This window comes from Channa argus, chromosome 1 (genome assembly GCF_033026475.1).
Source record: "Channa argus isolate prfri chromosome 1, Channa argus male v1.0, whole genome shotgun sequence".
Taxonomy (NCBI): Eukaryota; Metazoa; Chordata; class Actinopteri; order Anabantiformes; family Channidae; genus Channa; species Channa argus.
This window is the reverse complement of record NC_090197.1, coordinates 19,947,268-19,974,457: the sequence shown is the minus strand read 5'-3', so window position 1 is coordinate 19,974,457 and position 27,190 is coordinate 19,947,268. Positions and strand designations below refer to the sequence as shown.

Genomic DNA, 27,190 nt, shown 5'->3' with positions numbered 1-27,190 from the left:
CAAAGGAAATAGCTTTACAGGGACAATGAAAAACAGTAGCTGAATTGGTTTAGCATTGGATGGCGGGGTTTCATTCCCCTCATTGGCCCTTGAAGGCACACTATGCTTTAATCATTTAAATAAATGACTTTCAGGCTTCTACTGTTAAGGATACAAAGGATTCAGTGTTTTTATTTACCTCCCTTTTCATCAGTGAAATGCTTTTTGTCTGCCTTTCAAAACACAACTCAAACTACCGTTACCTTTAAACAAGTTTACACATTGTAGGAAATTATATTGACAATTAGCATATGATTTATTAAGGCGTTTTATTTTTTTCTCCATTTTTCTAGAGTATGATTTGGAGCCATGTGAGGATCCTGGAATCCCACCCTACAGTACAAGGAAGGGCCTGCAGTATGGAGTGGGTGATGCCCTCATCTTCTCCTGTTTCCCAGGTTACAGACTTGAGGGCCCAGCAAGGGTGGTGTGCTTAGGGGGCAGGAGGCGGGTGTGGAGTTCCCCTCTGCCAAGGTGTGTTGGTAGGTGGTCACATGCTTTATTTTGGCTTTTGTTACACCCTCCTCACAGTAGCCCTTTCACATACACCCATCAATTAAAAAATGCACAAATTTGTCAGTCAGGCTGGAAGACAAACCATTTCCCTCTCAAGTCCCCTCATTATTGTCTCTGCATTCACCCACAGTTTGTCTCTTTGTTGGATGGCGTCCCAGAAACTGCTTTTTTGACTTTGTCTAAATTATATAGAGAAGCAGAGGATGACATTAACGACCAAAAATATATTAATTAATAAGTATGTATGTTACTGATAGGGGACTATGATGGGTCAGATTGTAAAGATTCAGATCAGTATGCTGATTATAGCATGCACTACTTCACTCACTACTTCACTCATCCTTGTATGGTGCTATTCTGAAGAGCCATACATGTAGTTTGCAAATGAAGGCTGCTACAAAACCAAATATTAAATATGAATCAATAATTTATATTAGATTATAAAAAATCAACTGATCTACCATACTATTCGTAACACACCAAGTCATTTACCTGAGATGTTGAGAATGGCCGTGGACCAGGGCTGGATTTTTAATAAATGGTTTTTGAAATGGATTTTGATTGGGGTTGTATTATTTCTGGAACACAAAGTGGAACCTCTAGTTTGATTTTGCATTTCACTCTCTATACATTCAGACTTTTCCAAATGTTTGTATTTCAGTGTTTAAGCTTGTGTGAAGTAGGTTGAGTAGTTTGTTGACAGAAATTCACATTCACTTGACGGGTTCTTTTACTCCTGTGTAGCTCGCTGTAGCTTTTAGCTGCGAGTTTGTAGTTTCTTTCTCTTTTATGTCTGCTGTTAAATCCAGATCTTAAGGGTTGTTTGTGATGACACTCTCCGTTTAATTTCATACTACCCCCAAACAGTTCCATTGTCTCAGCTCATCTTAACTCAGTGCATACATGAAGTTTAAATTCATTCTGTGGTCATTTAAATTCTGGCAGCCTATTTTTCTATAGAAAACTTTGCAGACCCCGTTTTTCGCTCTTTCCCCAATGTAATTCAGAAAAAGTAATTTTCCGATAGAGCTGAAATTACTGTTAATCATATTCAGATTGCAGCATGATTATGATGATGCGCCACTCAACATTCAGGTATAGTCAGTGACCACATTCCTCTTCCCGTCACCTCTTTCATCTCCCTATGCAGGACATCATGAATGAATACACTCCTGAGTTTCAAGCATATAGCGATTGACATGTCCTCTGTTCTCTCCAATACCACCACCTTCTCCCTACCTCATGTCCTCCATCTTTCTCTCTCTTTCCCTGTCTCTCTTTGCTCTCGCTCTTTTTCTCTAGCTGAATGCGGCTCATCCGTGACTGGCATGCAAGGGGTGCTGCTTTCACCCAACTACCCCGGTTACTATGGTAACAACCATGAGTGCATCTACTCCATCCAGACACAGCCTGGCAAAGGCATCCAACTAAGAGCACGAGACTTTAGACTGGAGGAGGATGACATTCTTAAAGTAAGGGGGTCTGAGGAAGATATGTCCTACGTGTGTGTGTTTGTGTGTGCAACCCTGTTGGAAGCATGAGTGTGTGAACACCTTATAAACTTCGTCAGATGTGTTCTAGTACTCTCTCACTCTCTCTCCCTTACAGGTCTTTGATGGCAGTAGTAATAAGGCTCGTCTGCTGGGGGTGTTTACAGGCAGCGAGCTGCTAGACACAATCCTGAACTCCACCTCTAGCTCCTTGTGGCTGGAGTTCATAAGCAATCGGGAAAACACCAGTAAAGGCTTTGAACTGCACTTCACAAGTAAGCAACATATTTGTCACATTTTACTGTAACCCTTTCCCTAATTTCAATTTTTAAATGTTAGCAGACTTTGTGCCGAATATTCGTACTTCTTATTTTTCAACTCTTTTTGTTGCCTCAGCCACATAAACATACCAGTCATGCTTTATTCTCTGACAATCTTTTTTAAAAGGCTTTGAGCTGGTCAAATGTGAAGACCCTGGGGTTCCTCAGTTTGGCTACAAGCGGGAGGACAAAGGTCATTTTGCAGGGAGCACTGTGTCATATAGCTGTGATCCAGGCTACACTCTGAAAGGCCCAGAGGTGCTCACCTGTCTGAGGGGCGAACGGAGGGCATGGGACAGTCCTCTCCCTCTCTGTGTTGGTGAGTCAGATGCTCCAAGATTCAGTTTGAGTGCTTATCAACAGTTGGTGTGTGTACAGTGTCTTCCATATTATCCACTGAAGCTTGTAACACCTTCAAAGGAATCATAGGTGCCTCGCTCACTGGTCCTTTTAATCACTGAACTCAAGTGATATCAATTTGACTAACATCCAAATTAAATTTGAAAATAAAAGGCGATAACTTCCAAAGGTGGTGATTTTTATAGTTACTGTATATACACATTAGGTTGGATTGGGTTGGGGCTGTCATCGTTGTGCATTATATTGAGTTTCTATTACTTAACACATTATTATTCAATAAAGTTATGTCAGGGATACAGGATGTACTTTCACCACTGTGAAAAAAAGATGATTGTTATTATATATAATGTTTGTAATTTAATAGTAAAAAAAAACCCAAGCTAATGTTTCTTGTATGAACACTTTTAGTGTCAGCTAAAGAAATGTAGTTAAGCAGAAGTGGAACGTAGATAAAATGGAAGCTCTCAATTAGAGTACGTGCATCACATATACATGGCTACTTTTCTCTACTTCCTTCGCTTTGTCAGCTACTTTATACGATTTTATCCCCATGTAATTTTATCCTGCCTTATAATACAGTGCATTATTATTAGTATGTTTAGCTATGCTCTGGTAATATATAGGGTTATGTAAAATAATTTTGGTTTGTTATTATTACATTATAATACAATGTCAGTCGTTGCTTTGGCTCAATGTTCATCCGCAGTGGTTTCATTTTTTAGCTGGAAAATATGTCTGACCTACTTCCTCATCTTAATAACAATGGGAACATACCAGTGAAGGTTTAAAAAAGCTCTGTGGTTTGTTTTAGCTCTTCTATTTTTGGGCATCCATTTGGTTGCTTTCCCAGCACCTTATTCAGTGCATTATCTCAAAATGACTGCTCTATTTACTGTAGCGCCTCATATTCATATTGCATCATGGTTTCACTTTCTCGCTATTCACATTGTTTTTACTAAAATAAGACTTTCCCAGGCAGGTTGTTAACCCCTGGCTGCTGGAGGTAGTCAACTATTTGGAGATAAAGTTAAGCCAAGAGTTGTTTAGTTCATCTACAGTTCACCTGTCACTTTTTCCCAGCTGTAATCTGTATGTGTGTGTTTGGTGTTGGGGGCGGGTTGTTGCTTAAAGACACAGAAGAGGAAAGTTGCAATGTTGAACCCCTTTGCAGGTTTTAGTTTTATTAAACTATTTTGAGTAACAAATGAAACGGGAAGAATAAACACTTGATTTTAAAAATATATACTGTGTATAAACACATGGACTAAAGGGGTAGGATAGCTAAGGATGTAGAACAAGTCAGCAAAAGAAAAAAAAAAACATCTGCCTGTGGATGCAGATTTGAAGTGTTGCGTGTTCTGATTGTGCCCTCTGCACCATCCTGACAACAAAGTAATTTCCTGTAACCTGTCTTTATTTGTTGAGATGTTGTTATTAGGTGTGACATGATTTAGCTGTTTTAGATTGATGAAACTACTAATTTAAGTGTAAAATTATAATTACTCTCCATTCATGTTTTACCTCACCCAGCTCTCTGGTACCATGCTCTAACACATACCATGAACCAAAATGGCAGGTGGTCTTGGCGATGACTTCGGAGTCTGTGTGCCTATAACCTACTGCTTTGTGCCTGGTGTTGCATTTGCACGATTAAAATAGAGCTCTAAGGGAAGATTGTAAACATAACAAATGGCTCATTTGTCAAATAAAAGGTAACTAACTTCAACTGATAATGTATGGAAACCACCAATTGTTCCTGTCCAATGTTCAATATGCCGTCATGGACAGTATTACTACTGCATTGTGTTAAATGAGAACTGGCAGACACTAAAAGCAACACTGCATCTTCTCTGCTCCTGTTCTGTTATGTAAGCAGCCGGAATTATTTCGCCTGTCTGTATTAACGACTTTTGTTGTCAACTGCTGCGGTGGTTTCCAAAAATGACAAAAACACATCAGCACGACACAGCACTACACCAAATGAGACATTCTATTCCTTCATTCCAAATTCCCCAGACCTTGGTCAGTTGACTTCACAATATTCTCTGGTGGAATTATACTGATTTACATTAATTTGGACAACATTTTTGATGATCACAATTTTTTGGTTTCGAGACACATATCAACTGCTGTGTTGTCAAGTGAGGTTTATGGTGTAAACAAGCTAACCCAGGCTGACCCAGATTTATTGTTGGTTTTAGCGCCTGTGTGATGATTGCTGACAGTGCAATTAATTTAGAAAATGATGAAAATTATACTAGTCTGTCTCTGTCTGTGGGCGTCTGCCATTTTTGCCGTGTTGAAGTACAGACTCTACCTGTCACAGATGTATTTCACGACTGTCGTTATCACCATTATCATCAGTATGATTCCTAGACTTCCATTTTCCTCCTGTTTGAAGGAGCTATTTTCCTCTCGGGGGAAGGAACAAAACAAGAACACTTTTACTGTCCTCTTGTCAGTTGAGATAGCACCAAAAATGTGAACAAAACACTTCAAATCTGAACATTTTGCCTTCCCCCCCACCCATTCACTTTTTGAATGAAGGTGAAAGGGTGGCAAAAATTGCCTTTTAGTCACAAACTGTGCCTGATGACGATTCATTATTGAGACTTTAAGAAAAACTCCAATCTTTCCACTGTTCTTGACAAAATATTTTGCCCACTAGTTTTGTTTTGTAGTTTCATAAATGTGTGTTTGAGTTGTCAATCTGTGAGAGATAGAGCCTATGTTAAGTGGGTACTGTGTATCTCAGGGGGACTTGTTGAACCATAATATGATACTAAAGCCATCATATTTACTACTACTGTACTTCTACTACATCATATCTATACACATGCTTACAATCCTTAGGAGTGTATGATATGTTTGGCGTGATCAAATCACATGATTCGCTCAATGGGAAACATGTTTTAATGTGGTATATTAGGGATTAAAAGCGATGTTTCGAACACAGTTTCCAAAAGCAACTGTAGACTCCTTTAAGGGTTAATCAAAATCTTCTGATGAACGAACAATCTTTGACCAGTCTACCACACACTTACATGATGTATTACCTATCACAATCCCAAGCAATATTGGATATGTGGAATAATTTGTGCTGTACACAAATTATTCAGTTTTCTGGTTGATATGTGACAACATTTTTGCTGTATCAGTGAAAACAGCCATCTTTGAAATTTCTAATGAAATTTGTTTCGATATATTGAAGCTTGTAAAGTCCAACAAAGACAACAAGATGAGATCATAGTTGAGATGGTGAATTGCCTTTGCTGAGTCAAGGAGATGCTAACTGAGTATATTGAGTTGGCTGCTGGCCCTCCTATCATTTAAATTACAGGCAAAATGATGAAGCCCATCACATTTAAGTGTATGATTTCTCCTTTATGTTGATAATTAAAAATGATGAGAAATACTGATGTGATGCACTTTACTGGAAGTGGGGAAAATGCAGTTTCTAGTATGTTACGTATGTTAACCTTGTTCTTAACCTTCTCAAATCTGTCATTCTGTTTTGATTTCTCTTTCTAGCGGAGTGTGGGGGCACCATCAAGGACGAGCCTTTTGGCCGTATCCTGTCTCCAGGCTACCCAGCTCCATATGAGCACAACCTGCACTGCATGTGGACTATTGAGGCTGCCCCTGGAAGCACTATTAGGTCTGATCGAGCAACATTCTTTGTTTCCTTTTTTTGTACTTTCTCATTTTCCGATTACATTGTTCTTTTCCAGGCTTTCTTTCAATCTACCACCTTTCGATATACTTCCAATTTACCTCCCACCCTCTTCTGGCAGTGGTATTCATCACTTTCACAGGCAGCTGTGTAATCAATCTTCAGTGAGCTGCTGTTGGGCAATAGTTGCGTTACCACTCTTTGAGGGGAAATGCCACCTCAGAACCTCCAGGTTTAAAGTACACCAAATAAAGTGTTTTTAAAGGACTGGTATTGTGGAAAACAAGAAAAAAATTACTTTGGGATGTACACGGTAGATGGTCTGGGACCTTCTGTTCTCTAAAATTACTAAACTTTGCTTCGTTTCACTTAAAAAAAAAAGCAACCAGTTATGAAACAGTGCCCAGTATGACACCTTAAAAAATGGAATCACATATATTATATTTGAAAATGTGAATGTTGCTGTTTTAGGAATATATCATTCTGCTTTGACCATTCTTGAGTAGAACAACTTGCATGTTTAGGGTTGCTGCATAATCCACTTTTTTATTGAGCTTAAGTTCACATATGGTATTGTCCTGTAGAATGCATTTCAGAATTCACATATCTAGCAATGATGGCAAACCATCTTTGACATCCTTGGCAGTGAAACAGGGCTAAAGCGTGCATCCAACTTGTTTTGCGATAGGATTCTTGTGCTCGAAAGCAGACTGTGCTCATCATTAATTACCAACTCTGCACACACAGCTCCATCGCAACAATGAAAGCTAGGCATTACTGTTGAAACCATAAAGGTAAAACATTACAATAATATTAATAATATTAATATTTTTTCAAAATATTCTAGATTATGTAAAGCTTTCCTAAATTATTTTAACCAAAACCACACCCTCATATATGTAGACAGAATACATGTGTGTGAATAAGAGGGACCCAGGTGGAATGGTGAGATTACAGGGAGCAGAGGTGAAGAAGGTGCAGGACTTTAAGTACTTGGGGTCACCTGTTCAGAGCAACGGAGAGTTTGGAAAAGAGGTGAAGAGGTGTGTGCCAGGTGTGTTGTGTGATAAAAGAATATCCGCGAGAATGAAAGAAAAGGTGTTCAAGACGGTGGTGAGACAAGAGATGTTTGGCTTAGAGACAGTGGCACTGAAGAAAAGACAGGAGGCAGAGCTGGAGGTAGCAGAGCTTAAGATTTTGGATTCTCTTTGGGAGTGATGCGGATGGACAGGAATGGTGCTCTTCAGGAGGAATACTGTTAAATCCATAAATAATATACATGCAATGAACACAATAGGTGGGTTAAATGGGGAGTCTGTAATGTCTCCTAAATCGCTTAAACTTTTGAGGAGACCTCACGCTCATCATGTAACAGTTATGACTAAATGGGCGACTGTGGCGCAGGAAGGTAGAGCGGTTGTCCACCAATAAATCGTGTGTAATAAATTGGTTGACATCTGCTGTCCTGAGAAGAAGTTTGGTATTTATCTTGGTATTGGTCTATAAGGCTCCTAAGACAGCAATCTTTAGCCAAGTGTACTCTTGTTACAGGAACCATTTACTGTAATTTTAATGTACTTCATTTCTAATCCAAAAATGCAGAAATAGAGCTAGAAACAATGTAGCACATGCCGTAATACATCCCGACTGCACTGTATATAGTTTTACTTTTCACTGTCTCTTACCATTGGTATAGTGTACAGTTCTGCATGCTTGTCTGCATGTATCAGTTTGTGTGCAGATGTCTCATAGCTGCACATCTGACATTCATGGGTCCCTCATGATTGCTAGTTTAGGTTCATTAGCACCTTCACCAGCTCCTGGTCCCTAGCATTCCTCTGCAAGGTATGCTGCATATCCATGCCTTTGATCCTACCGCTGCAATTCATTATTGAGAAGAATTTGCAATGCATTAGCTCAGGGATTCCTTGTATATCATATGGTGGAGCTGAGGGTAGCCCACTAATCAAACTGTACTGAATTTGTGACAGACCAGGCAACTAAAATGTCTTTGGACTGATTTGCCAAGAGTTATTGATTAAAATAAAATATAGGTGGGAGGCAGATAGTGGAATACAGACATAAAAAGATAATAGCAAGATAAAGGAATTGTGATAATAAGGGAGGCAATGAGCCATTTCACTGATGGCACATTCAGTGGTTACTGCAACACTAAACAATTAAGCCATAGGTATTTATATTAAAACTGGTATTTACTTTAAAGGGATAACAAATAATATGTAGTAAAATATACAAAAATATGATTCTGTTAATATTGTACACTTCAGCCGTGGGCAGTTTTGTGATGTTAAGGCAAGTGTTAAAAGACAAATGTGACAGATGGATTGCACACGTGAAAAGGATGTGTGTGTGTGTGTGTGTGTGTGTGTGTGTGTGTGTGTGTGTGTGTGTGTGTGTGTGTGTGTGTGTGTGTTTAATCTCTGCCTTTATCTGTCTGATTTATTTCCCAATTTCACACCTTTTCCTGCCTGAAAATAATGAGCCTTCTTTAATTTTTACAGCTCACATGCTGTTACATCATGTTCCTTAACAAGACATTGACTGAAAAAAGATTGCTTGTGGCCACAGCTTAGTGCAGTATACAAGACCATACATTGGTTGTACCCATGGAATGGGTCTGAACCTTGATGAATGTTCTCAAAGGGGGAGAACCTTAAAGGAGCTTCCAGAAAGGTTGATGTGCATTATGTGTGATGGACAAAAAGTAGGCAGTTACAGGCATGTGTTTACTCAATATATCTTTTCTTCCTCAATACCTCATACCACACACCCCCACATACTTATTTATTTATCATCTTCATGCACACATGCACCTACTCTGAAGACTCCCCATAGGACTTGAAATTGCAGCTCCACTGCTTTGTATTCTGAGGGAGTCTCAGTACACTCTTTCTCTCTATATATATCTCTCATATGAATACAAAATAGTTAAGGCAGAATCAAAAGAGACCTGGGAAATCTCTTCCATCTCCTTGCGGCATTTCCTCTGACACTTGATTGAACTATTTTATCTTGTTAAGAGGGGGGGACAAGTGTAAAGAAGAGCCCGCAGCTGTAAACTTCAAAACATGGTTTCCTATGATTCCACAAAATGTTAACTGCACGCTTATACCCAAATTTCCTCTTCCTTACCGAGATGTACAGTAACTCTGCTTCTTTCAACCTATTGTTTTATTCATCCCTTATGTATCCACATCCATCAGCTACAGCACCTGACACCCCCGCCCCCTAGCATTTGTGTTAAGTGGAGAAGCTGTCTCTAAATGGACTTTCTCCATTGGGAACTAACACTTGTTTTAACACTAGTTCCTTAAGAAATGAACAACTTCTGATGACAAGCTGTGAAGCATTTTGTTTCCATTTAAAAAGTGTGAATACACGCACACACACACAAGCACACACACAAACAATATAGCGCTAGCTGTGGTACCAGGGGCTGCATTCACAGAGCACAACAAAGTGATTCACCCATAATGAGTTTAAACATTTAAAAGAACAAAGCCAAGACGATTATTTCATGTTCATTAAAAGAAAGCTCTCTCTCTCTCTCTCTCTCTCGCTCTCTCTCTGTCTCTCTCTCTCTCTCTCTCTCTCTCTCTCTCTCTCTCTCTCTCTCTCTCTCTCTCTCTCTCTCTCTCTCTCTCATATATATATATATATATATATATCTACTTAGACCTCTGAATAAAAGAAAGAAAAATTGGAAAAACAGGGATTTTTCACCTGTTAGAAAAAACATCTTTCCTTACTGCATTACTCTTCTCCCCTCACCATTGTCTCTTGTTCACTACTTATACCTCAAACTACCTTCTTAGTTTTTGCACTCAGTAGTAAGTAATATCAAGAGATATACTTTTTAGATCATGTAAAAAGGAATCAATAATCTTAAGATGCAGCCCAAGTCATCCTGTCCATCATTTTGCTCAAAACATCTTTCCATTCCTCAGAGCTTCATCTGCTCTTTATCAAACTCTTAACCCCTTGCCTTCATTCTCATCTTTCTGGGACCACTCACTGATTAATGCTGGGCTTGTTTGTGCTTCCTCTCTTACCTCCTGCTTACCATCACCCACCTTTCCAAAAATATTTCTAGAAATAGAAGATGACGTCAAGATGACATACCAGTCCTGTAGGTTGGATTAGAACATAAGAGCCATCAGCACATGAGCATGGACCTACCACATGACTGGTGCTTGATTCCAACATTGCTCATGCAAATCCCCAGAAAATATTTTTATGCCTGTTCACATCCTTGAGTCATCACACTCAGGTGCACATATGCTAGAAATATACACACTAGCACTCTATACAGGAAGACACACACTTATACACATTCTAAAATATGTTTTTTTTGGTTTTATTCATGCTGGCAAATCCTATAAAAATAACTTCATTTCTCCTGTCTGGAGTATGGGGAGTTGGAGCATAAGTAAAAGGATCGTAGTACATAAAGGTTTCATAACAGCATTTGCATAACAAGCATCTGACTGCCTTAGGCACTAACATGACAGGGGAGGAGGCACTTAACTACAACCTTTGCTTGCTGGAAGGATAGCCATGCTGGTAGAGGGGAATCAATAGTTACTACTGTTAACTATTACCAGAAAGAAATAGGATAATAGGACTGGTATAAGAGTCATGAGATTTCTGTGCCAGTATGTGTAAAGCTTGACCCTGCCTCTGTATACAGTACAATAAGTTAGGGAATGTGTACTGTGGATTATAAAACACATTTGTTCTTTTTTGCTACGTTATTAATACAATATATAATGGTTTTCATTGATGCTTGTATATAACAGGGTCTCATCAGTGCTCCAGTGAATATTAGTATAAGATGTGTAAAATAAATTTGCTAGTTCCAAAATGATAAAAGCATACTGTATATATGCACATCTCTGCACCTGCATGTTTCCCAGATTTTCATGCTTATGTAGAGTGTAATGCAGCATGGCTCTATATGTACCTATCAGCGTACATTTGCGTGAAATTGTACTGGTGCATGTCTGCATCTGTTTGTTTCATCTGCCCTTCTTTTGCAAGCATTGTGGTAGGACTTGTCAAGTAGGTTATGTACAGTATCCACATGCACAGCACATTGTTGAGTAGCCTCTGGCTACTGCTCACACATCAGACAGTATGGGAATCAGAGTCTGACACCAATTATGCAGAAACGGTAGGAACTTGTTGCTAAACCTGACATATCGCTGGGTTGCTGTTTCTCCTCTGCATCATTGGTAGCTCAAGGCTCTGTGTGTGAGTGTGTGTGTTAATAGATGAGGATACTAAAAACACATAAGGCACCATGATTTACCGCAAAAGACTAGGACAGACATTACTATTGAACCTGCTCAAATTAAAATTATATTTTGAGAAGTTGACTACTGGACAGATTTATAATAAGTTTAAGGTTGGGGAAAAAAATCATAGAATAAACAGATTTACTACTAAAAGACTACTAGCCAATTTGTTTAAAGACTACACTTTAAAAAGAAAAAGTGCAGTAAATCTTATGTGAACTATTTTAATAGTAGGACTGTGTCTTCAAAAATTGTTTTCGGGCAAAACAGTTTTTGTTTTTGTTTTTTTTTTCAGAATAAAATAGTTTTCACTGTAGATGTTTAAGTCATTAAACAAACTATGATATCCAACATTTCCAAAGATTTTAATATTTGCATCATATTTTCTAATTTAGTATTAGAATTTTCAAGCTCCAGCATTGGGATACTCAGGATCATATTTCTCACTGTGTTTATATTCACCCACAGCATTCTATCTTAATATATCTGTGAAATGCACGTTACATTATGCAAGTTGCTTTTGAAGCAAATTTAGAGAATTTTTTTTGTTTGCTGTAACAGATTTGAATGAATAAAAATGGTGGTGTTGTGTGATGATTGCTTACACTGTGTTTGTAAAGGAGGTGAGTTATATTCAGTGTTTGCATTATATTGAGTATGCCTTCATCTCAATAACCCTTTATTTTGAAAGTGTGTGAGACAGCAGTGTGTTTGAGAGAAAAAGCTTAAAGGCCCAAATTAAATCAGCCGAATAAAAAGCTCCTGTTTTTACATTTTTACAAGTATTTTCGTCAAGATAAAACTGCTGAAAATGCTGTTTGTCCTTTAAATGATTCATGTATATTATTGAGTAACCCATGCCAACATTATCACCAGTCTGATTTGCTGTAAAATACCACTTTCTATCCCTTTAGCCCTGCTGAGCTTTTCTAATACACTTACAGGCGCATGCTCACAGCAACATAACATCTGAATCCAATATGAATCCACTGCATTGAGGATTGTACACTTATACACATCAACAACTACAGTGCATGCAGTTGTTGCATGTAGTGGACCACCAGCTGGCTGACAGCTGTCTATGCTAAACTGAAGAGTAGATATTTTGACAGCATCATCTTTCTGATGTCTAGACTGAAATTATTAAATGCCTTGGCAGATGTATCTGCTTGACTGACATTGTGGAACAACCATTGAACATTCTGGATCTGGCATCTGTGATTTATTTTCAAATGTTATTTATCTCAATTATACTTGCCCCTAGCTGTGTTTTTCTTATCTCCTTTAATCATATTATTACCTGCTATACATTGATTTCTTTAACTACTATTACTTTGATCATTTTTAGTATAAAAAATAATGCAATACTGAAATGTAATTGTAGCTTTTTGGAAACATGAAGCCTGGAGAAGGATTTATAACATTCCCCTAGTCTATGTACAGCCAACACTAAGTTACAGAACAATTACATTATAAAAATTTCCCTTGACTAAAGCGGTAAATAAAAAAAGTTGCAGGATATTAACTTCTAATTACCTTCAATTTAAGAGACTTAATGGATATTAAAATATTTGTAGTTAGCAATATTCAGACCTAACTTTAGAATTTTCAATGAGAAATTAAACTATTTAGTCTGCTTACTGCAAGGTTGAATTGTAAAGGGAGATGCAAGGACTGGCATCTATCAATTGTCACATCCTCTAAAGTATCTTTCTATTCCTGTAACAGTCTTCATTTCCTCGTTTTCCATACCGAGGAGGTCCACGACGTGCTTCGGATATGGGATGGGCCCCAGGATGGAGGAGTCCTGCTGAAGGAGCTTAGTGGTTCAGCATTGCCCCCAGACGCCCACAGCACTTTTAACACTGTCACCCTGCAATTCACCACAGATTTCTTCACGAGCAAGCAGGGCTTTGCTCTGCAGTTCTCCGGTGAGGAAGAAGGATAATGAGGAGGGGAGGAAGCTAAAGAAAATGTTAAATGAAAGTGGGTTAAATGGCTGTATGGCAACTGGCTGTGGAGCAAGACAGTTGACTATTCAGCAGGTTTAACTGTGAAATATTACAATACCCTAACTTTTTCACCCTTTAACTGAGTATCATTTTTATGTCATTTCACTGACAGAGTCTTTTCTTACTTCCTCAGTATCTACTGCAACCTCCTGCAATGACCCAGGCATGCCTACTAATGGGACCCGCAGTGGCGACAGCAGGGAGCCTGGGGACCATGTGGCGTTCCAGTGTGATCCTGGTTACATCCTGCAGGGGGCCAACAGAATCACCTGCACTGAGATCAATGGTCGCTTCTTCTGGCAGCCAGACCCTCCTACTTGCGCGGGTACTATGTTAACATAGCATACAATCATCAATCAGTTATAAATAAAGATACTACCTGATCAGAACTAGCATAGTTATTGTCATCTATTATATACTACATGCCGTTTCCCACCATTCCCTGTGTTCCACATTTTTCTTGTCTAAAATTTTTTAAATAGCGATGTAATAGGGGTGTATCTGTTTCTGTTTATTTTTTAGCTAACATAAGATTTGTATAGTAGCGGTGGCAATGAGATTTTAACTTTAGAACCTGACAAAAGAGGACAGCAAAACTATTTTACAAGCCAAGAACCTGCCTGTTGCAGACCAGTGTTTTACTGGTCTGACTTTTGTCAGCCAGGTAGACAGGACAGATTCCTAACTTGTTTACTTAACAGACCCCTTAAGTGAATCTTAAGTGGGAAACCTGATTGCCTTGTTCCCTAGACATTTCCTGAAGTCTGCAGACAGAGAGATGTGATTATCCTGCTCCTCAACAACAACACAATCCACTCAGACCTCTGCTTACTCCGTACCTATATGATCACACTAGACACTCTAAGAAACAATATGAAGTAATATACAATGGCAGTTAAGATCTTGTAATTAGCTGCCTTCTTTAATTAGCGCTTGGCCTAATTAGGTTAATCTTTTTTTGCTGAGGGGTTAGGCAGGACTGTGCTCTGACACTTACAGGTGAGAACATGGCAAGTCAGTGGTAATTTGCATCATTTATCTCAGTTGAACACCTGTGTCTTTAACATTGTGCAACAGTTGTAATTCTAAATAACTGTAAACTGGGGTTATGAATTGATATTCAATAACCATAAAAAAATCCTTTGTTTACCATTTGGTTTGTAATCGTTTTCTCCCTTCATATAGCACCATGTGGCGGGAACTTGACAGGTCCTAGTGGTCTAATTCTGTCTCCAGACTATCCTGAGCCTTACCCTCATGGGAGAGAGTGTGACTGGACAGTTACTGTCACGCAGGACTATGTCATCACTCTTAGCTTCAACCAGTAAGCTTTACACTCACTGCACACATTTGTTCTCATTTGGACACTGGTTATCAGAAGGACTGATTACTGTTATAGCTGACTTATTGTATCAGAGTACATTACAAAACATTAATTGTTACACAAGTTACTTAATCCAAGCCTCTGATGTCATTTTATGTAAATGTCTAACTAGGTTTAGCTTGGAGCCCAGTTATGATTTCTTACATATCTATGATGGGCCGGACTCACTTAGCCCCTTGCTGGGGAGTTTCTATGGGATGGACGTTCCAGATCGCATTGAGAGCAGTTCCAATACACTCTTCCTGGCATTCCGCAGTGATGCTTCTCTCAGCAGCAATGGATTTGTGCTGCAGTATACAGGTGAGCAATTACTTGAGGAAAAAAAAAAAAACAATATCACAAATACAGGAAACATATATTGTGTGTTTGCATCTTCCTAGGAGTTCCCCCCTGCCATCATTATCTTATGTTTCTAAACAAAACTGAATTTGAAATATTATGAAGGGATTTATCCCCTAAACAAGTCATGTGTTAAAATTCTTCCTCTGGCAGAATGAGAATGGATTTACCATATGCTGCCTATTGACTCTGCAGATTGTTATTTTTTTGTCTAGTCCAAAAACAAGCGAGATCGGTACTGTGAACATTGTTCCAAAGAAAGAATGGGCTGCAGCATCTTGATCACTATCATTATTGATCTTTACCTCCTTTAAGTGGCAGACTAACACAAAAATAGAAAATAAAAACCCAGCAAGAGTGTGCTTAAGCTCTTTTTGAGTTTTGCAGTTACACAAAAGCCGTCTCATAAAAAACAAAGGAAACAAATTTTTGTTGTCTAACGCTCAACTGACCGCAGCTTCCAGTTAGGGGGAGCCACATTTTTTTGCTCACATGCTGTTCCATATAGATGTTGTGAAAAGACGAGGGATATTGTGCAGTTAAAACTTTTATTTAAAACACAAAAAACAAGCTTACTTAAAGTTCAGGCCACTGAAAGGGGAAAGTGGAGGCAAGGCAAAAGTCCAGGCTAGGGTAAAAAATGTCAAACCAAGAAGACAAACTTACCGGAAAGCTGAGACATGGAACAACAGATGATCTGGCAAACAGTGTGTGTGGAATGGCTGACTATATAAAGAAGAGACAAATTTCAACAGGGTTGAGGTGTAGGTGGCTAAAAGTAGAAGCAAAGCAATCATGATCAGTGACTGCAGCTAGAAGATGGTGGGTGTGACAGGTAAATGAGTGTGTGTGTGTGTGTTTGTGTGTGTGTGTGTCAGGTAGGTGAATGACACAAGGAAAGAACTGTGTACCTGAAGGCAGAGAGGAAAATGGATAAAAATAAACAAAAACGAGAAATCAAGAAAAAACAGGTAGAAAGCTGTGATGGGTACTCTGTTACTGTGCAGACGGTGCAGAGTGATCACAGACATTGATAGTTTGTTTAGGGATAATATAACACATCTGTGTTTTCTGCAATCATGTTTCACACACAAGGGAATGACTCGGTGACTGAATGGTAAAGCCTTTTTCTAACAAATACAGAGACTGTGAACAAGCTCTAAATTAGACAGGGCATCTTCGTTAAGGGATTTGCTTGAGAGAACAGTGTTAAATCTTCCTAAATCTCCTAGCTTCAATTAGGGCTGTTTAAGGTATCAGACATTTAACCAATTCCACATCGACCCTGAGCTCTATGTTTCTTGGCTGGTCATCAGATGGGATTTGATCTATGTAAACAATTTAAGTGATTGTAGAACATTTGCCATTATGCAGTAAAGCTCTCCATTCATTTACAAACTGCACCTAAATGGGGTGGCACAGTCTTTTACAGAGCCTACCCCTTAACTCACTCCAAGCAGTATCTACTGCAGTGTGTGGCACAGTGTGTGATATTGTATGGCCAATCTGGTAGAGCAGATGGACTCTGTGTGTGGCTCAGGAAAAAAACCCTCTCCCCACTTCCAATTCTCCACACTAATGAACCATAACCAAATAATCCATAAATTACCTCCTCAGTTTCAGACAAACAACATGGCACAAAAGCAAGTCTGGCTGCAGGTTTGGGTTGGTTTAGTGAGAAAGCAGCAAATTGTTGAGTTGGCCCAGCTAAAATTTGATCAGCCCAGCACTAAAAATGTCATTACAGAATCTGCCTGAGGTGCTGTCAGCTTCTTTACAAAGCGGTCGTTATGTCTTTCTGTTTTTGCCTCTCTGTCCATGTCTGGTTAGGCTCTCCAGGGAAATATGTGTGTCGAAAATGTTTCCATGGCTCATCCCCATTTAAATAACACATATAAAAACACTTACATACAAGCCCGACCATACTCACTTTTAATTTAATGTCCGGGCTCATTATCACATCACATCACCTAAACTCCTTTGAGTAGTTTTTTTATTTTAACAGATTGTGTCTCTCATCCATTGTCTCTTGCACCTGCAGTTGTCCCAGGTTGAGGCTTGCTAAATTGGCTATCTTCATTCTAGCAACCAGGCCTCATCACCCTTAACTTGTGTCCAGGGCCAGTCCATACCTAATCTTTGCCACATCCATCACACCTCCACTGTCTGTTGCCAGATGGACTGTTTTAATGGAGGTGGTGTCGAGGGAAGGTCCAGGTCCAAACCCTTCAAGGAAAGGGCTCAGTGTGTCTAGAAAAGGTGCCCAGCGTGACAGACAGACAGATCACATGCATGGCCTTAGCACTCTGCTCAGCCATGAAGGGTAGCATCCTGTTTGGCCAGCAGGTTCCTAGCTTTCAGCTGAGAAACTGGGCATCCATCCAGTGTGTACTTGCTATCATGAATAATTTGTTAAAACTTTAGTTAGGCTGACTTTGTTTGTTCTATTACACAGATTTAATATATGAAATATGCTTGTTTTTTCCTTAGTTTTCTTTTTTTAATACTCTTTAGAGGGAATTTGCTTTTTGCTGTTTATTATGCAAATTGAACACTTCTCCAAATGGCCAATTGTGGAACAAGAACAAGCATCACTTCTAACATGTCAGTCCTCTTCAGTAAAGTTAGACAGGAACGAAACACAGTAGAGTTAAGATTGTGAATGTTGCATAACAGGTAACAGCTTAGCTCTTGTAAATACAGCTGGCATGAGAAAAAAAATCAAAAGTAGTTTTAAATACTAGTCTTAAACGAGTACAGTGAACTTATTGTGTACTTACTAGTATGAACGGTGGACCTCCACAGTACATATGGATATAAATTTGTTGTTACTTGATAACAAGATAATAATAAGAAAAATACCTTCAGTGTAAGTATTTTGAAGTAAAAGGTAGCCTATTAAGTAATTACATCATATGTGCGAATACTTACAGTGTAACTACTTTTCAACTAATAGAAGAAGAAGTTAAAGGACTTTAAATTACAGCTCTTATTTGTACCTACTGTGTAACAAGAGGTAACAAAGGGGTCTACATATATTAATTTTTGAGAAAAGAGATGGCAGCGCTAACCCACATCTAGTATGTGATATTATATTTTATCAGTAAGTTGTTTAGAATACTAAAGTTTAACTGATAAATAGAATTAAATTGGTTTTCCATGCTTTGAGGGAATAAAAATAAAAACATGATTGCTATTAATTTTCCGAAAAATGTGTATATATATAAACCCCTTTTTTACCTGTTGTTTTACCTGTGTGTCTGTTAGGTCATCAGATATTGCCATTTTCTGTGAGAGTAGAGAGTTTAGAAATTGTTTTGGGCATTTTTCCTATATTTATTTTAGCTGTATGGGTGCAAAGTGCACCCAGTTGACAGGCCTCCTCTCACATGCACAATTTCCAACTAGAAACAATGTGATGGTAGATTGAGTAAGACATCTTTCTCACGACCTCAGGATTAGTGATTGATATGTGGTTAGATATAGTGTGTGTGTGTGTGTGTGATAGTGTGGGAGAACGAAAGCTTGCGTATGTGCATTGTCTTCTCTAGTTGACTGCACAGCGAAGCGTTGCGTTAGAAGTGGTTGTGTGCAGTCAGCAGACCTTGGGCCAGAGCAATGCCACTCTTAATCAGCTGCCTGTCTGTCTCCACAACCATACATACCTCCAGCATCCACAGATGAGGGGGCACCGTCAAGGGCCAGAGAAAAAAGTGTCAGTGAGATTTATTTACTGAAATAGGAAACGCAGAGTAACGGGGAGTAAAGGGGAGAGCAACGAAAGCAGCAAAGGAAGGAAGAAGTCTGAGGATATTAGGAACTGTAGGGAGAAAACCATTTTTATTTCGGTATCACCTCTGCCGCCTGATGTAAAAATCTTTTTTATTGAATACCGACACGCGTTCCCTTCTGTCACTGATTTTCCACTGTGTTACCTCTCTCCGCAGAGAACCCCAGGGAGTCTTGCTTTGAGCCAGGCTTGGTGCGCAATGGGACACGGGTGGGTGCCGATCTCAAGCTGGGCTCCACTGTCACCTACCACTGTGACAGTGGCTACACGCTGGAGGGAGACCCAACCCTCACTTGCATCATGGGGGGAGACGGCAAGCCAAGCTGGAACAGACCCAAACCCATCTGCATTGGTAAACACTGGCATCTGTAGACAGTTGTTAGGAACACAAACCTCATCATTGCTTATAGATTTAGGACATGTAAACATGCAGGTATTTGATCTGCAAGTAGAGCTTTGATTTAAATAGAAGTTCAAAGAGAGCTACATATTTTTAAATATCTGCTCCACCTACTCACATTCTTGCTATTTGCTGACATTGTCATGACTATCACATGCTGTATACAGTACGTTCCCCTTGAAAGCTAGTAAAATATGTAAATGCCTCTAAATCTGGCACAATGTTTGGTTAAATGGTGGAATACATGCACCTACTCTGCACATTTTTACAAGGGAAAAAATGGGAAAAAACATGGTTATAATACTTGAACTAAAAAGCCAGAACATGTGGATGTATTTTTAGGGGCTTTAAAGAGATTCAGACCTCATCTCAACCAAGCTAACCCTGAGGGATACTTGGAAAACATTGCAATTTCACTGTGGCAAACACCAGGGACATCTTCCACCCAAAGCCCAATCAGACACGAAAAGTAATTTAGGAGTGATGGAACAGAGGGGATGGAAAAGCGGGAGGTGGGGAAGACATAGAAACTTACACTATTGGCTTTAGGCCTTTCTTCTGTGTCTGCTCTGTCTCTTTACATCCCATCTCTGCATCTCTCCAGCTCCATGTGGTGGACAGTACACAGGTTTGGAAGGGGTTGTCTTGTCTCCTGGTTTCCCCGGCAACTACAGCAGTGCACGGACCTGTCTGTACTCTGTGGTTGTGCCCAAGGATTACGGTAAGCCAAGGAAGAGCACTAAACTACTATATTTGCCCATTTTTCCAAGCCAGTTTTAAATTGTGCATGTCTGTGTGAGCCTGTGAGTACAGAGGTGATTTATTCTCACCTTTATATGAACTTTATTATATCGTGTATATTATCCTATCTCTTTATATACTGTCAAAATTGTAAATGGTTCCACAAACTAGCTTGCTGTTTATCTGCTTTAATCAGACTTATGGATTCCTCATTTCTACTTGCAGTAAAAATACACAGTGACTGATAGTTGGCATATTCATCTGCCTTAATGATATATTTTCACATTACTTTGGTGGGCCACTTTAATCACTATTGTACACACTAGGCATACTCTGTCTGAGACATGCACCAAAAAATAATTGGTATCTAAGATCCAGAGTTCCTAGAGTTTTTTTTCGGCATTTCCTCCTTAAAGGTCACAGCTTGCTTTGATATGTGAGCTGATACTGTGGGAGCAGTAATTTATTCAGAAAGCAAAACAATGCAGAGGTGTGACACTACTTGAACATGAAAATACAGAAGCAAACATGTAGCATTTCTTCTCTTCCTGTCCTTCTGTCTTTTTTATCACCTGCCTTCATTTCTCCCTCCTCAAGCTCTTTAATGAGTTATCAGTGTTATGCTTCTCCAAGGGAAAGCTCAAGCCCCATCATTGTTAAATTACCTTAAATGGCAGTCGCCAGCATGTGTTTGGCTTTGGGGTAATTCACCCCAGTCTTTTGAAATGCCGAGGTCACGACGCCCATTCAGAGGTCCGGCTCTGTTCCAGAATGACTGGGCAGCCATCCGTCTTGGACCCTGTCGGCAACGTATTTTACTCACTGAAGTCAAAAAGGAGAGAGGAAATTGAAATAATTAAAGTCTGCATTTGCATTTTCCTAGAAAATGACAGCATTGCCCAAGGCAACACACTTTGTCATGTAGAACCTCAAATGTTGTTGCCTCCATTCTTGCCACTTCTCATTACGCTGATGTATAGGCTATTTTCCTCAATGCCGAGGACAGGGTTAGTGTCATTGCAACCACAGGCTTCTGATGATAGACACAAATGAAAAGGATGTAAAAATAAAGGAAACTACTGGGGATGAGTACATGACAAATGCTGAGCAAGTTTATTGTGGTTTAACATTTTCAAATTAGTTTTTATTATTTTGGATTTAATCAGAATTTCTGTTTCACCAGTGGTTTTATTAGTTTCATTTTAGTTTTTATTTCATTGGCCCTGGATAGTATATTATGTTAAATTTTACTTACTCTGTAATTTTGGTTAAGGATAAAAGGTGCCAAGGACCAGTTTTTAAAAATTGATTTGAAATTGTCTCCCACATTTTCTCAGCGACATCCTGACCTGACTTCTTCCCTTGATAAAGCCTGAGTTTAGATACTGGAGCACTATGTTGCCATCTAGCTTCTAGCAGACCTTTGAAGTAAGAGCTGCAGCTGTAATGGAAGGGGGTAACCTGGCGCTTTTACTGTACTGAATGAAACACTATAAAGAATAACAATAAATATCTTTTGTCTTTTATTATTTAATTTTAGTTAATCTCAAGCAGCCATTAATAGCTTTTTTTTAGATCTTATTTTCTGTAGGTAAAATATATATATATATTTTTCAGTTTACAAAAATGTTTCAAAGACAGTAGTTTTCATGCTAGTTTCTGTTTTGGTTTACCCTGAAGCTGAGTGATGTTGAACGAGTATAACTTAGAAGAGAAGCTTCTGCCATCACATCTAATAGAGGGCACTAGTCGTCTGTCCTCTCCAACCTCTTCTTCTCTCCCTCATTCTCTTCATCATTCTCTTTAACCTGCAATATTCACATCAAGTAAACTAGACATAGATTGGATGTGATAGGGCTGAATATGTTCAGGCAATCATGGTAGAAAGGGTGGTTTGAAAGGATGAAAGCACCACAGTGGAGCTTTAGCTGCGCATTGTACAACAGATTGGCTGTCATTGCCAAAGCCTTTCATCTACTGACAAGCCATCAAACCCAGACAGGACTGCAGATCTTCCCGTGTAATATCAGTTTTTGGGTTGTGTTGTCATAACTGCTGGCATTATCCACCTTGCATAAAAAGAGACATTTTGATTGAAATTGCTTTTAATAATATTCTTTTTAATGTGGATACTACTGTACTTTTCATAGATTTTCTATGTTATTTCAATCAAATTTGAGAGTTTTCAAGGAGACTGCAATGCAGTGTCTGATTTTTAACTAATTTCCATTTGCTCTGATGCCAATTTTCTGTCTCTCTGTCTTTTGTAGTGGTCTTCAGTCAGTTTGCCTTCTTCCAGACAGCTCTGAATGACATTGTGGAAGTTTATGATGGGGCAACGCAGCACTCTCGTGTTCTTAGCTCACTTTCTGGAGCACACACAGGTAACTTAAACACAAATATACAGATGGCCGCATGCATTCATATTCTCGTGGAGCCTATATAGAGGATATTTCAGCAGGTTTTAAACATGAGTGTGGTGGAAAATAGACGCTGATTATGTGGAATTGCTCAAGCAATACATTGGTAAGCATTACACGACTTATACAAACTTGTATAGCTTTTGTTTCATATCAATACAAGCGTTTTCCAAATCAGCAAATGCGATTTTGACTGCTTCAGCTCCAAGCAATTTTTTTTTTTTTTAAACGACAGGGGACTAAATAAAATTTTGCTTTAGTCTCATCCCTTTCATATGGATCCAGTTAAAGTCAGAGACAAATTGCTGACACAGGCAGAGCTGCCATAACTGCAGGTGGGCTCCAGTGAGCTGTAAAACTATTCACCAGTGACAACTACTTGAAGAGTCACAGGGATAACATATCAGCAGACAGCCTTGGGAGGACTCCCACTTACTGTACACCTGAATTGGTATTACACAAACACATGTCATCTCCCAGGATATATGCATATGCTTTTATGTGAGCAAGGAAGTGTGGGCACAAATAAACAGTTGTGTGCAAGGTTTAAGCCGGAGAGATGAGATTTCCTCAGTTTAACTTTGGTCTTCACATTATTATAATCTTGTTTTTTATTGTTAAATAGAATAATTCTCTATCAAAATATCCCCATATAAATCCCTATGGAAAGCAAACATTTCTGTATAGAAAATGATAAATGGAAAATTATCAAAATAGGTGCAGCACAGTGGGCCACTGTGGCGCAGGAGTTAGAGCGGTCGTCTACCAATTCCATAGCTGGTTCGATCCCCGGCTCATCCGGTCACATGTCCTTGAGCAAGACACTTAGTCTTGCTCAAGCAAGTTAGTTGGGACATTAGGCAGAGCTAGCCTCAATGTGTAAGTGTGTCTGTGATTGTGAGTGCAAATTTGTGAATGAGAAGCAGTGTAAAATGCTTTGAGTGCCAATAGGAAGAAAAAGCATTATATAAGTACAGACCATTTACCACAAACACACAAAGACTGAATAAAACTTTTATATAATAGAATGCAGAACAACAAAAATGGTAGTTGTAGGGTTAAAAGTGAGAAGCTGAAGAAGAATAAAGAATTTATGTTGTAAACTTGTGAATGTCATGGTAAATGGTAAAACTATGTTGATAGGCTACAAAAGAAAGCACTTGAATAGGATAGGTGCAAACTCCGACGAGAGAGCAAGTGAAAAGGTCTTCGGGTTTAGAGCAGCTCTCCATTTCGGCATGCCCCAGCCATGTGGCTTGAGAAAAGCAAAAGATTAATATTGTTTGTGTCCAGAGCAGCCTCAGAAAATCCAGTTTAATGCTCAGTAAACGCAATGCTATAATAACTGCTGCCGACTCCTGGCAACAGGTTCAGAGAGCTCTCTAACCAAGCAAGGTTGAGCAGAGTGGATGCTCTTTGGCAAGGAAGGAGCAGTTTTTAGTCCACACAGACAAGAACTAGTGCCCATAACTAGCATAACATAACACATAACGCAGTATGAAATAGGCACTAAGCAGAAGCATTTACTGGCTTCTATAGATACTCAGAAGCTCACACATTGATTAACACACACATTTACAAGCTTATCAAGGAAGAAATTCACCGTTAGAGTCTAAAAATATACATCATACAAGCTGTCATATCATGCAGTAAATACATAGTCAGGTAATCGGTATTTTTGTTCGATGACAGGATATTTGCTATACAGGTTAAATCACAGTAGTCAAAACACAAGGCACTGTGCTGACCTTGAAAAGTATATTACATTAAACTTGTCTTAGCAAAGCGTTCAACAGTATGGTTTATTACATTCATTTATTGTGAGGCAAATAGTGCTTCTGGAAGTGAAAAGGAAATAATCAGGGAGAAATAAATACGAAAATAAGAATAAAGTTAGAGGGTAATAAATGAACGCTAAAAGGTGGGAATTAAAACAGAAAAGAAAACAGCATGTAGGCAGAAGGGACAAAAGAATTGAATCAAAAAAATCAAGGAGACTTATCTAAATGCAAATTTTTGAATTGATTAAAAAAGCCAATTGTAACTTACTTGGCCATCATTTTTAAACGTGACAAGGAAGTCCATTGTTATTCATTTAGGTTTGACCAGTTTTATTGCTTTTAGTGCAAACATCCTACTGAATAAATTACATTTTATGTATTCATAAAATGTAAAATTCACATCCTGTAATCCCCACTGGGCTAACTGTTTTAATTCTAAACGTGTTTGAATTGTGGTTTAACAGCTGGTGCATTAATCTCGCACTTTGTTCCCCATGAGTGCAATATCTGAATCAGTGCACACCTAGCAACTGCCACTGAATTTTGACCACTGACTTCCAGCCAAAGTCAAATTTGTCCTTGTAACTTTTTCATGTGCCAATGCAGATTATTTTTAGGGCAATGTGGTTTGGAGCTGGAATGTGGCCAGGGGTTTGATATGTTACATGCTGACACATGTTTTGATCTGTCTGGATAAATACCTGCCATGCACAGCAAATTATGAAACACTGTCACCATGACAGCACACAGCAGGGGCTTCCTCTAATAAACTACCCAGCATGCCTTGGGAATTCTAGAGTGGAACTTGAACTAGTGTAGTGATGATGCATAAAGAAACTGTGTCATTGGAGTTATCTGAAAACACTACACTTTAAGGCACAGAAATATTCACACACCAAAATGTGAGTGAAACATGCATGCACAGGATAGATTCACTGGAACACACACACACAAACAGATACACAGATGTTGCCTCTGGGGTTAAGCATGTCTGCCACCCACTACAGTGTGAAAGCAAGCAGACACAGAGTAATGAGATCCACTGCAGAGAGCCAGTCAGCAGCACACTGTGAGAAAGATGGAGGCAAAGACAGAGATGCTCACACTTCTGTATCATGTTCTATGTCAGTCAACAAATAGTTTTCCACCACAGTGGATAAATCATGGGGGTTTTAATTACAATATGAGCTGATGAGGATAGCAGGGCACAATTTCATCTCTTTCAAAGATTTTATTTATGTTTTCACAGGAAAACTTTAAAGAAACCTAGCTTTAGTAAACAGATAACAATCCCAAAAATTATCCAAAAAAATAGCTTTTAACTAATCCAAGCTAAAATCCTTCATTCATTAATTAAAAATGCACTGACCTGCAAAATAATTACACAGATTCAATATCTCTGATCCATCGATTATCTGTAACCTCCTATCCTGTTCAGAGTTGGGGGCTGGAACCTATCCCAGTTGTCATTGAGCAAGGGGTAGGGTACACCCTAGACAGGTCGTCAGTCGATCTCAGGGCCAACACAGAGAGACAATTACAGACATACAACCATTCACGCTATGTGGGAGGACCCGAGTAACCAGAGGAAATCCATTCAAGCGCAGGGAGAACATGCAAACTCTACACAGAAAGGTTGCAGACGGCTGGGGATTCGAGCTGGGGGCCTATTTAGCTGTGAGGCAGCAGAGCTGCCCGATGCTGTCAATTACACAGATGCTATTTTAAACTTAATTCGTAGCTGCAAGACCAAATGCCCTATGTCTGTTCAAAAAACCTTCAAGCTGCAGTACCACAACAAAAGCACTTTCACCCCTGGTCATGGATTTTGAAGGATGGACAGCCACTAAGCTCTGGTCACGTGACCTTACAATTCAGCCTGTAAGACTTCTGAATGTAAGCAGGAGTTTGATTGTTGAGAGCCTTACACAGCAGGTGACAAACCCCAACCTTGAATTTGATTGTGTATTTCAAACATAGCCAGTGAATAAAAGCCAGGGGAGGTTTGATCTTTGCCGCTGATTCTGCAGCACGTAAGACTCTTGCTGCACCATTTTAAACCAGCTGCAGAATCTCAAGTAATGATTTTTTAATTGGTTGTGTGAACTACAGTTGCAGATAGGAATAACAATAGCCCAGCTGGGACATGAAAGAAAATAGAGAAAAAAAACCTTGAATTAGTAATATGTTTGGATATATTGTTATAAGACTGCCCTCAGAGGCCCAGCTGTACCTGTAACATGATGCTATCACTACCGATGATAAGGACATCCGTTTAGTCACAATGTATCTAAATAAAATTATTGGCTGGCCAATAAGCATCAGATAATGTGTCTGATAATGTAGTCATGTGTAACAGTAAAATTTAAGCTGATGATCACAATGAATTGTCATATTTTGAAATGGTCACCATGCCTTGTCTTGTAAACATCTTACATTTTCATCATAGGAGGTTCTTCCATGAGAGACAAACACTGCCTGTCACAGCTATGGACTAAACTGCAGAATTTCACTAAAATCAAATATATTCACAGGATTCAGAGCAGCTAAATACATCCATCTTTAGAGACCTACAGTATGTCCAGTTTCACAGAATCTATTTACTTG

The 27,190-nt window shown here is 39.1% G+C and overlaps 1 protein-coding gene across 2 annotated transcripts in view; it reads left to right on the top strand.

Moving 5' to 3' along the window:
- Positions 1–27,190, top strand: part of csmd2 (CUB and Sushi multiple domains 2) — a 244,172-nt gene that overhangs the window by 152,838 nt on the left and 64,144 nt on the right. For both annotated transcript variants that reach the window (XR_010914488.1, XM_067505569.1), the window contains exons 22-33: positions 333–521; positions 1,858–2,027; positions 2,164–2,320; positions 2,493–2,684; positions 6,257–6,383; positions 13,445–13,647; positions 13,862–14,053; positions 14,914–15,052; positions 15,225–15,412; positions 19,399–19,593; positions 20,246–20,362; positions 22,653–22,766. Coding sequence is in view for 1 of the 2 variants with exons in the window: in XM_067505569.1 (XP_067361670.1) it covers positions 333–521; positions 1,858–2,027; positions 2,164–2,320; positions 2,493–2,684; positions 6,257–6,383; positions 13,445–13,647; positions 13,862–14,053; positions 14,914–15,052; positions 15,225–15,412; positions 19,399–19,593; positions 20,246–20,362; positions 22,653–22,766 (1,983 nt within the window). In the remaining variant the exon portion in view is untranslated. The remainder of the gene's footprint in view (positions 1–332; positions 522–1,857; positions 2,028–2,163; positions 2,321–2,492; positions 2,685–6,256; positions 6,384–13,444; positions 13,648–13,861; positions 14,054–14,913; positions 15,053–15,224; positions 15,413–19,398; positions 19,594–20,245; positions 20,363–22,652; positions 22,767–27,190) is intronic.